The sequence below is a fragment of the Vidua chalybeata genome, chromosome Z, assembly GCF_026979565.1.
Source record: "Vidua chalybeata isolate OUT-0048 chromosome Z, bVidCha1 merged haplotype, whole genome shotgun sequence".
Classification (NCBI taxonomy): domain Eukaryota; kingdom Metazoa; phylum Chordata; class Aves; order Passeriformes; family Viduidae; genus Vidua; species Vidua chalybeata.
This window is the reverse complement of record NC_071570.1, coordinates 33,605,776-33,619,616: the sequence shown is the minus strand read 5'-3', so window position 1 is coordinate 33,619,616 and position 13,841 is coordinate 33,605,776. Positions and strand designations below refer to the sequence as shown.

General features: G+C 42.0%; 1 protein-coding gene across 1 annotated transcript; it reads right to left on the bottom strand.

Moving 5' to 3' along the window:
- Window positions 1–3,796: 3,796 nt before the first annotated feature.
- Window positions 3,797–9,410, bottom strand: LOC128782251 (zinc finger protein 541-like). Its single transcript, XM_053932496.1, has 11 exons — window positions 9,355–9,410; window positions 9,000–9,195; window positions 8,685–8,885; window positions 8,030–8,079; window positions 7,729–7,868; window positions 7,183–7,286; window positions 6,550–6,625; window positions 6,155–6,243; window positions 5,550–5,633; window positions 4,531–4,694; window positions 3,797–4,069 (listed from the first exon to the last, which is right to left on the bottom strand). The coding sequence occupies exons 1-11, from the start codon at window positions 9,408–9,410 to the stop codon at window positions 3,973–3,975; spliced, it is 1,257 nt and encodes a 418-aa protein (XP_053788471.1). The 3' UTR covers window positions 3,797–3,972.
- Window positions 9,411–13,841: the final 4,431 nt, after the last annotated feature.

Sequence of the window (13,841 nt, the reverse complement as noted above, 5' to 3'; positions counted from 1 at the left end):
AGCCCCAAGATGTGAATGATGGTTCTTTGCATGTTCTGCTTAGAGGGTCAGGTATCCATATGGTAAACAGCTTTAATGCTGAGATAATGTGGCCATTTCTTCCTTCACTGTTTGACATAGTTAACTGATGTAGAAACACGCACTCATTTCTCTGTTGTAATGAAGCTTCTGCTTGCAGTAATTCTCTGCAGAACTAGAATGAAATATATTAGATTGAAAAAAACATTTTCATCAGTTTTTTCCAGACATAAACAATAACACAATAGTCGGTAAAATTACAAATGCCATATGGATTTTATATTTTCTCTACACAATCCAAATGGTAATTATACTCCGATTCTACCAGTGCCTGATAACTAAGCCAAATTCCTATTGAATAAATATTTTTTCTTGGTACCTTGTCATTCTGTGCAGAATCTGAAAGTGCACTGTTTGGTTTTCAATTCTTAGGTATAGATATTAGAATCTGATAGCTTAGGATTGGTGGGAAGTATACTTTTTCTTGCTACTCAAGTTGATTTTGATCTCTGTTTTTTAGATTAAAATTGATAACTCTATGGACCCTTATGGGAATAGGATCATAATCTTAAGTATTAATGTGATTTCTACTTTTCTGTACTAAAACATGTCTTTTGAAACTTTGTTGCAGTTAAGTAGTGCTATTGTCTTGCAACATTTCTGCAAATGTTTTAGCCATGTTTTATATATAGTTTGGACTTGACTAAGTAGCTATTTCCTGTAATGAATTACAAACCTATTAAAAGCTTATTATCTTCTTGTGCTCCATGTGCTCCTAACAAGCAAATCTGTAGTCATATATGTGAAGTTTTGAGTTGTTTAAGTTAGGGTTAGGTGTCTTCACGAGCTAATGCTTCCATGTATTCTTTGCAATATAGCCAGGATGATTTCCATTGGCAGAGAAAAGTCAATTTGAAGTAATTGGCTTAGATAAGCAAGTATATCAAATTTATATCAATCATAATTTTTCTTGTATGAGAAAACTCTCCCTTCCATAAGTGTTCATCTCTAAAATATAGAGGTTTTCCAGAATAATTAGGTGATCCCAGAAAGGCCAGAGGAGAACTTCTGCATTTCCTAAGTAACACAACTTCAGGGAAGAGCCAGAGGAGGTCGGAAAGGAGTAAGGAGACCAATGGGAACTTTTTTTCAGACTTTTTTCCAGTGTTACAGATACTTTCTTTCTTTGGGATAAGTGGCTGTATCATTCTTCTTCTCTCTGCCACTCAATCTCTCTGGTTCAGCCTTAGACCTCATTATACTGTTTTTCTGCTTTATTACACTGTACTTTCTCTCTGATCTATGTGCACGTTTACTTATGCCACGCACAAAAATCACCCTAAAAATAAGAGCTCAGCAGACTATATTCCTTTATTCCATCTTTATTGTTTTCTCACACTCCGTCCATCTTGTCTGTCCCAGCTGAAGCCTCTGAGGCTTTGGATTAACTGGAGCAAAGCCTTGTTAAAGGAGACTTTTGGCGGCTGGTCCTCGGGCATTTCTGTGCTACATTAATTGGTATCTACTTCAGGGAACAGGTTTGGAAACAAACTGAATTAATATCTTGGCTTCCATGGAAAGAGACACCAGTCAGGATCTCCAAGAACAATACAGTTGGAGGGACCTAATACAGGACCATTTGTTTCCCCAGTGTGGCAAAAGGATTTTCATGCACATGCTTCCTACATCCTTTTTCCTTTGTCCCATAAATCATATGGCTGTGTTTGCAAATATATTTTTTTTTCTTTCCCTGGAACACATATATTGTGGGTGAATGCTGACCTGAGTGACTTAAGTGCTGTGTCACTCATTTCAGCAGGGTCAGGATTTCACATGATGCTTTCAATTCTTTATGATCTCTGCTGTGTGTTTTTTACTCAAAATATGGAAAGGAATGTTTGCAAACAAGCTCTAATCAGAAAGCAATGAGGAGTAACAGCTGCATATTGCCTGTGACAAATCTGGTCTCATTAAGAAATAAAACTGCTAGAAAGCTTAAAATTATAAGCTATAAACCAACAAAGAGCACTTCCAAATCTATTTTGGTTTGCATATCATTATTTTCAGCTTTCTTAATGTATTGATGAAAGAAGTGTAATAGCTAGCAATATTACAAGTGCAGAACAAAACCTTGTGTTTTTACTCAGAAATGTGGTAATTTATATGCACCTTTATACACTCAACATATATGAGAGAGTACAATATAATACACAAGTAGTCTTTTTTTTTCATTTTATTCATTGATCAATGTTAGTTATTTGATCAAAGCTTGATGGTAATTTTCAGTCATTTAATCAAATGCCCAGAAGACTTATATTTTAAGAAAACTACCTGGAAAAAAAAAAAAAGAGTGAAATCTACAAAGCTGGAGCTATCTTTCCAAGCTGTGGATCTGACAGATTGATCGTGTGATTTCTCCATAATGGCACATTATTCTTCTCTTTTACTTTCTCTTCTGAATTGTCACAGACTGAGCATGAGCTATTTTAGATGCTCCCTTCCATTACTACAAGGAAGACCCTGATAGAATAAGGTTTTTAAGCCAGAAAAATTTCTGAGGTAGTTCACTATCAGATGCACTTTCTTAGATCATTTATTTAAAACCTGATAGCTGCTACTCAATCCCATGTTTTAATTGTGCCCTGCATTGTATTATGGATCCTCTTCCTGTGCTATAATGTTTTAGACTATGAACACTGTCTGGGTGCTGGGTAGGTATCTCACCCAGACTGTAAAGAAGCTGCAAAGTGAACAAAGAGGAAGGTCAGCTGCAGATAGTTGTTGACAGTAGGAAACAGCCCCCAAAGCTATGGTGTACAATATGTTCTCTTGTGGGTCCTATGAGACCACTTGAGCTGGGCAGACTACCTTCAGTGGTGGCTATAGTGGCTTTTTCTGTTTTATAAAATGATAAATATTTGTTTTTTTCATTTACAAAGCACTGGATGTAAAAATAAAAAGTCAATTTTCAACAATCACCATAAAGGGAAAGGGGGTTTTTGTTTGTCTATTGCCTAAGATAAGTGCCTGAAACAGGACTTGGAAATCACTGATTGTGCAGCTGGAAACCCTTTCGAAGTCACTGGAAGTGTTTGTCTGGGCAGACACTTCCCAGGATGGCTAAGCTGCAACCAAGTACCATGAGGAGGGAAAACCCCAACCCAGCACTGTTGGTGGAATAACAAATCCTTCTGGAAATTGCCACCCAAATATGAGTATCAAAATGGGTAACCTTTACTGTGACCCTGACTTCAGTAACTGAGTGCAGGAAAAACAAGGGGAAGGAAAGAGGTCGGAAAGAAAAGCAATTTAAATATTGCTTTAGAATTCAATCTAGCTTTTGTGTTTTCTTTCCACCAGCAGTGCTCTCACCTCGTTCAGGTACTCCCAATATTTCTGCTCAATGAGGCAAAGACCGCTCAATAACATCATTGTTCATAAGACAGTATAGTCTGTTATAAAGTAAGAGCCCTGAGATTCTGAGTTGACTCGCAGCCGAGATTTTTAGGAATCAAAGAATGAAACCCCACCATTATTTCATTGGCAGTAATTATTTCAATGGCAGTAAAGGGCTGGGCTTATGGGGGACTCACGTGCCCAGATTCTTCTCTCAGGGTAAACGCTGTGTTTGCAACACCCAGCAAATGTAACAAACGTTGCTTGAGTGATTTCATACAGACAAAAAGACAATGTGGAGCAAACTTTGGTTTAATGATAAACAACAAAGACAAAATGACAAAAGATAGCGAACACCAAACCCCTTACATTTACTGATAAATCTAATAATACTAATACATCTTTAATAATACTAATGAATCTTAACTAATAAATGGAGAGATTCCTATCTAGTAAACTAAGCAGAAGAATAAACAACCCTAAAAATTTAACAAACAATCTTATTTCTGTCTAGTCCTCTTGTCAGCTAACTCTTGCTAGCCCTGGACAGCTGCAGGGCTAATTTGGTCTTTTTTTCTTGGGGAGAGGCTCTGCTTCCTTCCGTGGGCGATGCCTTCTCCTGTGTTTATTCCTTTCCTTCATGGTTTCAAATACCCTGGAAGATAGGAGACAAACCATCCATTGTTAATTTAAGACACGCCATTAAACCAAGCACCGAGATCTCAGTTTTTGTATGACTTTCTGTCTTTTCAGGCTGTGACACACTTGTAAATTGATCAGCACCATGAGTCTGATCTTTCTTGTTTCAGTTCCTTCCAATTTCTTCCTCCTTTTGCTTCATCCTACTTTTAATTTGATCAGCCCCATCAAACCAAGCTTTGATGTATCTACTCCTACCTGTATGAATTGTGTCTTGTTGGGCTACAGCAAGGTTTCATTCTGAATGCTGGGTTTTAACTAAGCTGTTTGGGTTTAAAGTGGGTTGTAACCTTGACCACGGCTGCGAGGGGCAATCCTCCAAGAGCCCTCAGCTTCCCCAGTGGTGCCTTTGAAAATGGTCAGCCTGTTTTAGTCCAAAGGCACAGCTTTGAGCAGAAAGAGGAGGAACTTCCGCACCGTTTGCACTGCCCGCATGGAAAGGGGCCTCCCACCGAATGGGGTGGCTGGTGCGGTTGGCAGCAGGGACACTCCGCGCTGCGGGCCCTCTTGCGGCTCCTCTTCCCTGTCTCCCCGTTTTCCTTTCTGGGAGGGCTGTTGTTCCTCTTTGCTTCGCCCACAGTCTGGAAATCAAAGAATCCTTATCAATGTTTCCTTCCTCTCAGAAAGCTGGAAATCAGAGCATCCAGCACAAAAATCTATTGGCCTAAGCAAATTCCTTCAAATCCTGAAGAGCTGAGAAAATGGCTGGATTTGGCAGCGAGCTGCAGCAGGCTGCCAATGCAGCACTTGCAGGAAAGTACTCCTCTTTTCTACAGCCCGAAGGGGTGGCATAAATACATGGGTATCCATAGTTCTACATTTCTTATTTATACCTCTCTGCCTAACATCTATTTATCTCTTTTTTTCCTCCACAAATGTCTAGGGAATGGGTCAAATTAAATTCAGTCAAATTAGTGAAGACACATGGTTACCCATTTTCTACTACCTAAAATAATATCTCTCTCTCTCTCTCTCTCTCTCTCTCTTTCTCTGAACCAAATTGTTGTTTGTCGGTAAGGAAAGTTTTAACAGAGCCACAGCAGCTCCTTCTTCGGGAGTACACTGGGATGCTACAAAAAGATCCCTGAAAATCTGCAGCATCTCCATGAATGCAGCCCAGATTACTGATGTTAGCAAGCAGTGGGGAATTAAGGATCTGACTGGAATCAGCGAGGGTGCCAGCCCTTGAGAAATCAGTCTATAGAGAGTCAAAACCCATTTTGGTGATGGTGCTGCTTTGTTGGGTCAAAGTTATGCTCTAGGATTTCAGGGCAGCAGCACAATGAAGCCCTGGGCAGCATCTGCTGTGCCTTTCCCAGTGCATAAGACAATGTGATCCTGGCAAAGGAGCGTCTCGCATAGCTCGCCAGCAGGTTTTGTCCCCTTCTCCCAGTTTCTTGACCCTCCTGGCATGTCCGGATCTCCTTCCCGCTCACCTGAGCAAGAGCGCTGGCAAGTTTATGCTCTTTTTTCCAGGAGTAGTAGTACTCCACACACTGTGCCACAGTCTTGCTCTGAATCTGTTGTGAAGAGAAAAAGAAGGAATCTAAAATGGCCATCCTGTAAGGTGCATTGGAGAAAAAGTAGAATATGGAATAAACTAGGAATTAAAATCATGGAGTAAATTGAGTAGGGTGTAAAATGAGATCAACATGGAGTGAGAGAGGCATTATGCAATGTAGTAAACCTTGTATTAAGCTACATGGTAACAGATGTAATGCACAGATCAAAAAGAAATTAGCACAGTTCTTCTTTCCCCCGTTCACTGCAGTTATCCCAACATAATGTGTTGTGGAAGCACCAGCATACCTATAAGAGAAGTCTGACAGAATAAATCCTCGTTTTCCAAAACAGCTTGAAGAAAAGGGCTGGAGAGGCAGGATCATCATTTTCACGTAGGCCTTCAATGTCCCATTTCGTTACTACATTAACATTTTTGGTACTTGAGAAGTGAGAGACTGAATTCCAGTATTCGGTACCAGAAATAAGCAACAATTCCTTCTGATGATCTACTAAAGTAAAGAATGTCCTTTGGCTTTACCTGCTTCTGGATGAGATGAAAATCCTTGCCAGAGGTGTGGAAAGCCTTTTGGAAGGACTCCTTCTCCTCAGGTGTCCATGTATCAGAGTCTGGCAATAAAAAGCAGCAGGTAAATTGATCCCTCTCTCAGCTTGGAGTAGAAACAAAATCGGCGCCATCCATTATTCACATGTGTACATGTCTGCTCCCTCAGAAGGTAATGAAGTCAAGAGCAGGCATTCCCCAGGGAAAAAATAATGGACAACAAGATGAAGGAGTAGATGCTGGTGCTTTCCCAGCCCCCAGAGAAGATGAGACCTTGTGCCGGTGTTACTTGTTTAAGCAGAAATGCTTGATAGGGAAATTAAGAGGACGGCAGCACCTGTCAGTGAAGGAACAAGCTGTGCTTTGGTTACCTGCGTAATGATAATCAGCCAAGGGATGGCCTTGAGGTGTTGGAGGCCCCCCCGAGAGCAACATCTCCAGAGCCTCCTGTAAGATCAAAGGGAAAAAGGTTTTAGCTGCTCCGCAACAAAAAAAGGAGCCAAAAAATAGAAGTGCTGCCTTTCAGCTACTTTGCCTCTTCAGAAATTCCAGCCACTGCATCTCATATAGGTCAAACATTGTGGTTTGCTCCTAGTTCCTCATTTTTGTTGCCCATCCCTTTGATCCTGGTCCCCAAGAGTGGCATTTTGCTGACCAACTCAATGATTTTGCTCCTCTTGCACCCAAAATTGCCTCAGCTCAGTGAGGCTTTTGGAATTTCCCCTCTATGCACCTCAAAATGTCTTAGAGAACATGGATCTCCAGGAGATTTACAAGGGAGCAGGCTGCAGGACCCTCCACCGGTGCCTCCAGCAGAGATATTCTCCCTGCTCGAGCCATTTGGGCTCACTCCTGATGCAGCTGGAGGAGACATGGCAAGCAGCAAGTGCTCTGCTTCTTGTTAACTCCCTTCTTCAAAGAGCAGCCAGGAAAGGCTGTCCCAGTGCCCGGGCATTATTAATTCCCTGTCCACTCTTCTCTGCACCCAAACAGCCGCTTCTTACCGGAATGCTGCCGCATGCCTGGTGCAGGCAGTGCAGGGCAAGCTCCAGGTTAGCTGCTGCCCCGGAAATGCCACGGGAGCTGGCCATGTCCAACAGTTCTCTTACTGCAAGCACAACAAATCCCACCAAAAGTCAGGCTTGAGCCGAGGAAGGGAAAAGGTTGCCATACAAGGCAGAAAGAAAGCACAAGAACTTAAGACAGCAGGTTGGAGAGCATGAAAAGGAGAGCAAAGAAAGGGGCAGCTGAACCAAGGGCCCACATAGTGCTGGCTCTCCCTTCAAAGCAGCTTTTGTAATAAGAAGTGGGGGCCAATCTCCCCTCTTCCAGTGGCAAATGACTCTGACCAATGTGGAGAGCAGGACAGTTGTTCTTTTTCCTGCTCTGCTGCAAAAGCAGAGCATCCTCCTTGCCTCTAACACTCGCATGTGGGAAGATGGGCGAGACAAGGAGAGAAGCAGAGCCTGCAAAAACCAGACTTTTCACCCAAAAAAGAGAGTTTTACACACTCAAGTATCTCAGGGGTGGAAAAAAAGCTTGACAACTACCTCTGTCTGGTTTTTCCATGTCAGAGTCATCTTCCCCCCAGGGCTTCCAGACCAGGGTTGCAGGCTCTTCATCCCCACTTGGCAGTCCGATCTGCAGCTTAGGGAGCTCGGCCTGAAAGTCACTGCCAACATTGATGTGCCTAAAGGAAGAAGGAGGTGAACGTAAGAAAGGCAAATGGTCAAGAGACACCTCCCATGGACCCACAGGCTTGAACCAATCCCACCCTCACTCTGAAATAGCAGTTCTCCTCCTTGCCATTCCTCAAGTTTGCTGTCCTTTAACCCCTGCGCCAAAACTCACAGCTGAATGTTGGCTCCTCCTGTCCTTTTCATTGTGCCTCTCCTTTCCACCTGAAAGAGATCAAAACAATTCTCCAGATAAAAATCATTCTGCCAAAATGTGTCTGTAGCCTTCCTTCTCATCCTCATCATTACAAACCACAAGCTCCTCCATCCCAGCTCCCCTCAGTTTTGGTGTAATTGCTGCCTTTTTCACTTGGAATTTCCGAGGCAGGACCATCTAGCAGTCTGCAGCTTCCCCAAGAGGGGAAGCAGAAGGCCATGCACTACTCCCTTCAGTCTTGGGGCCAGTGAGAAGACCCAAGAGAATGGCATGGTAGATGTGCCAGTGTATATAAGGAAAAGGTTCCTCACCCAGAGGATGGTTGGGCATTGGAACAGCCTCCCCAGGGAAGGGGTCACAGCACTAAGCCTGACAGAGCTCAAAAAGTGTTTGGACATTGCTCTTGGGTACAGGGTGTGATTTTTGAGGCTGTCATGGGCAGGCCCATGAGCCGGGCTCAATGATCTTGGACAGGGAGTCCTGTCCAACCCAGAAAATTCTGTCATACTGGGGAAAGTGACCACAAACCACATCTGTCATGGTTGGTGGGACAGCCAGCTGGAGCCTCCTGCCATTCTGTTAGTGGTTTGAGGGCAAACAGGGATTTTCTTACCTTTGGCAGTCCCAAAGTGCCGTGGGGATGCCTGGCAGCAGACAAGGAGATGAGGATGTCGATCCAGAGGCCAGATCTGGTGCTGAGGCCATAAGGCGGCTGGTCAGGGGCAGCCCAGGAGCAGATCCTGCAGCTGCTGCTCCACCGCTGCTCCACCAGTGTTCCACCAACGGCCGCAGGAGTAGGAGACAACGACAGTTGCTACAGGCACAGCCCAACGTTCCATGCAGAACCCCAGGGGACCCAGAAGACAGAAACAGGGATAGGCCACATTTGCCTCTGTTACTTCTTCTGGTGCAAGTTTGCTCTGAGGACCTTCTCACTGGGGCATTTCTCATGAGTCCTCTCGGCGGGGAAAAGCAGTGCAGAGACTCCATGCTTCTCTGTAAGGTGCCTCCAGCTGAACATGCGCAGGAGCTTGGCTCTGTCAAAGGGCCCATACCACATTGCCTGCACTGGAGAACCAGAAGGACTCTTGCTGGCTCTGAACCAGAAGGCTCTCCTCCGGCTCCTACAGGAGCAAGAGGTTGCAAGTTCAGAGAAGAGAAAAACTTCTCTGAACCAACTCAGTGGAGAACCAACTCCAAAGCTTCCTCTCAAAGTTGAGGCATTCATCCTGCCCCCTTTTCTCAATTGGCTGGTGCCCAATTGAGTATTTTCCCTCTCTTACTTCAACACTCCTTCCTTGAAACTTGGAGAAACAGGATGTTTTTCAGGGGAACTCATGGTGATGCACACACACAGGGACAACCCACCAGCATTTCTGTAGCAAACATTAATGAAGAATTTCTATGTCTATCTTCCAGCTCCCTTGAAGAAGCTAGATTTTCATCTCAAAACTCTGGGATTCCTCTAAAATACTAACACAAACAGAATTACTTTTCCACTAATCGCACTAATGGCCTTCACGTTTGTTTTAATACTTCGGTCCCAGATATAACAAAACGCAGCCAGTTTTACTGCTTTCTTGCCTAATGTTAAGCAAGAGCAAATCTTGCTTCCTTCCCACCCTGCGTGTTACACACACACCAGCAATGAGTAAAATATTCCAGCAAACGAGGGAAATATTTCACCAGGCTCACTCTCCACTGGTCACATTGCTCTCTCAATTTGAGAGTTGAGGCTTAGCCTGGCAGAAATCTTTCTCTTTTTCCCACTGACTGAACTGAGAATATCCAGAGGGAGGGACTTGTTCCACGAAAGATGGGGAAGTGTTCAATCTTAGGGAAATTCTCTTCAGTCTGAAAAACAGGAAACAGGAGAATCTCTCTTCTCCCAGGCTTAGCCTGGGAGAAATCTTTCTCTTTTTCCCTCTGACTGAACTGAGAATATCCACACCTCCCCATCTTTCTTATAGATTTCCTTCAGGTACTGGAAGGCAGCAAATAGCTGACCCCAAAGCCTTCTCCAGGATGAATAATCCCAATTCTCTCAGTTTTCTTCACAGGAGAAGTGCTCCATCCCTCTAATTATCTTCATGGCTCTTCTCTGGACTTGTTAATTAATAGTTAATGAAATACTCATAACTATTACTTTTTAGTAGAGGAGTGATTTAGAATGATTAAAGTAATATTTAATTTTTTTCATTTATTGATATTGCTTCTATTCTAATTATTCTTATCTTGATGTTCTATGTGGTTGTTTATTTATTGAAATAAAGGTGTTGTAAGAATGTGTTAATAGGGCAGTTTCTTGCTTTTTACCAAAAAATGTATTAATAATTCATAAGCATGAAGTCTCTGAAACTCTATTGTTTATATATTAAATGTAATACATGTCTTTGTAAGTATCTAAGGTATATAAGTTCCTATTGTATTATTATATAAGGTTTTTTTTTTTTTAATAAAGGCTTTTTTGCTTATCTTTCTGTGGTTCCTTGCTTTAAAAAAACCTGTACCACCTTGAATTTAATTGCGATTACATTACACCTACTTGTAATCTGTTAGACATTAATTATGAAGTGCATAAGTCAATCCAAAAGAAGCTCATTCAGATGATTGTGGGATTATAAGCATACTGGGGTAGAAGTGCCTGAACCAGCTGCCAGGTCACTAATAAGATTAGGATACATTTTTTTAAATTAGCAATCTGTAATTAAAAGATATAGCAGTCATATGAAAATGACTTGCTGTAATTTATCTGACTACAATGAACTGATTCTTCTGGCAAGTATTCAAGAAAATTATCTTGAAAATCTGATGGCTTGTTTTGTTTTAATTCTATTTTCAAAATGCTTCTTCCTGATGCCAGATTGTATTGCCCGAAAGGAAGGTTACTTTTACAGCTTGCTAGATAGCAGGCAGCTCTGTAGTCAGTAGATAAAACACAGGCTTTGACTAGAAGCTGTGTAGGCATCCATGCTTCAAACATACCACCACAGCTTCAGGAAACAACAGTTGTTGATAATTGATAATGATACCATCTGTACTGAGAAATAGAAGCTTGTTTAAAAAAATAATTAACAAAAAATTGAACATGCAGTGCATTAGATGTACAGCCAAAACTAGTAGAAAACATCAGGCACTACTGCCCAGCACAAGAGCAGTATGAACCTGAGGACCAAACCTGACTGGCATCTGCACCCCAGTGTGATGTGTATGAGCCATCAATCCCCTCTCATGGATAGAGGCAAGGGCTGTGTTTCAGCACTGTGTGCTCTGCTCAGTGCCCTACACCACATGTCAGTGACATTTGTCAGCTCTTTTGTCAAGTGCACAGCTTGGTCAGCCTTAGGGGCTGCTCTTTGTGCCCAGTCATGACTGTGTGACAGGCAACAAGCAAGTCAGACCTCTCAGAAAATAATCCTTATGAAATATTGCTTACCTGGAATACCTCAGTAAAAACAGATACAGAGGCAAAACTGTGACAGAGAAGTCAGCTCTGCACAGACAAAGCTGAGAAGTATGAGCATAGACAGGAGCATATGCCTGGCCAAGGGCAGAAGGATTCCTGAGGCAGGATCCTTTAATCCACTCATAAATTTCCAGTTAAGAGTTTGTCTGGTAGAAGAAGCCAATGTTTAGGAACTGGGAGGATCCCTTAATCTACTAATAAATTTCCAGTTAAGATAAAAATAGTCCAGGAGAGTTTGTCTGGTAGAAGAAACCGGTGTTTAGGAACTGGGATGTACAAGGGGACACCTTACAGGCACCTAGAGATTACTGTTAAGGTATGTTGGGTTAAAAGAGACTAGACTAAATTTCTGCCACTGAGTGAAAGTGGAATTGCAAATGCTGTGTTAGTATGTTTGGTAAACTGCCATGAGCTGCTCAAAATTAGCTCTTCTCAATCTGGTAAAGAATGTGTTTCCAGCTTAATTTTTTCAAGCTTCGTTGGTGTCTGTCATTGCAAAACTGTAACATACATGGAGCTATTCTCTGTGGCTTTCTTGTTTTGATCTCAGTTCTGAGAATGAGCCCAGCAGTGCTTTTAACAGTGAATGATACCAGTGGTCACCTCCTTTTCCTGGACCTTTCTTCTGCCCATCTCTGGCTGCAGAAACAGTTATCCTTGCACCATGTGTTTTCAGAGGTGCTAACAAAATCCAGAATTGTGAGACACTTTGCAGGACTCCTACCACTCTCCCTGGCCCAAAGTGCCCCTCCTCACACAGAGAGGTGGGAGGGCAGGCACTTCCCTTCTATTACACGGGAAGGGAATAAAGTCTTAAGGTGGACAGAAACTGAGTCAAGGCTGCTGCTTGATAACTGTTGCTGGGGGAGAGCCCTGGGGTCTGAGATAGGTTCTGGTAAAAGTTGGGGAGAGTCACAGGGGCTTGGCAGGAGCAGTCAGGCCTAGCAGTAACACCCTTCCACATGCTCCATCACCCATAAACAGAAAAAAGATTATGTGAATGAAGTAATTGCAGGAGATCACACACAGGAAGCGCAGCTTCCTGTACTGCAATGAACCTGCTGGGTTATGGCTTCCAGATTTTATCACTCACTCTTTTTCATCAGTATCAGCCACTGTTCACATGAGAGAGGAAGTGAAGGTCTTGCCCTCACCAAGTTGAACACCAATTTGTGGCCATCAGGCTCCATATTGTGAAAAGTCTCCTGTCATTTACCTCACCAAGTTAAAAGGACGAATTTGTGTTGCAACATCCTCTGAGACCCCTAGCTGGAAAGTGAGAACAATGGAACATTATTCTTTTCACTTTTATATATCATTTGCTTTTTCCCTCTCAGTTTTTCCCAGTTTTCTCCATATTCCAGTACTGAGCCAAATCCCACTGACATCTCCTAAGATCTTACTTCCCACAGCCTTGAACAAGAACTGGATCTAAGCCCACACACACAACCATGGCAGGTTTTATTGCACTACGGGCAATGACTGACCCAGTTTTGTGGTGTCCAGTTGCTTCTTTCCTACATATATATCCTTTATGATATAAAGGATATATCCTTGTTCTGCTCTGCTCAAAATTGTGACACGGCTCCTGGTCAATAATCAAGGCCAGTGGGTTATTGTGCTGGAGCTGTTTTTTCGTGCCTCTGCAACATCTCAAAATTTACCGTATTTGGTACATGTTAGTGCAAAAAGCACAGATGCAGAGAAACCCTCCAGATGGTCACTTCAAAACTGAAAGTTTTGTTACAAAAGATCTAGAAAATATTTGGAAGTACAGCAAGCTAACCACAGATTTTTTCAGAAACACACCAGGTCCTTCTGTTACTAGAAGTCTGTGGAAATCCATAGCTAGAGTCCTGTTTGTTTTGACAGATGTTAGGAGCTATATTAAAGAACTATAATTACATCTATTGCAATCAGTATTTATACTTTTTGAGTAAACTATTAACTGAAAGAGTGAGATTATGAACCAATGGGAGATTTTGATTTGATCAACAAACAAACAACAAAACAATAACAGACCTAACACCCACCCCCCTCAAAAAAAAAAAAAAAAAAAAAAAAAAACCACATGCACAAATAAAAAAAAAATAAAAAGGAAGGAAAACATCTAGGGAAAGAAAGACAGATGTTATTTTTATCTCTATATTTGTATCTTTGTAATGAAGACTAATTGGAAAACTGTTTCTCTCTGTTTAATATTTTAACTTTTTGAAATTGAATTTACATAAATAAATATTGAATAATGGTAAAATTGAGTATTTGGGGTTTAATAACATCACAGATAAATATTCGAAGATTTTA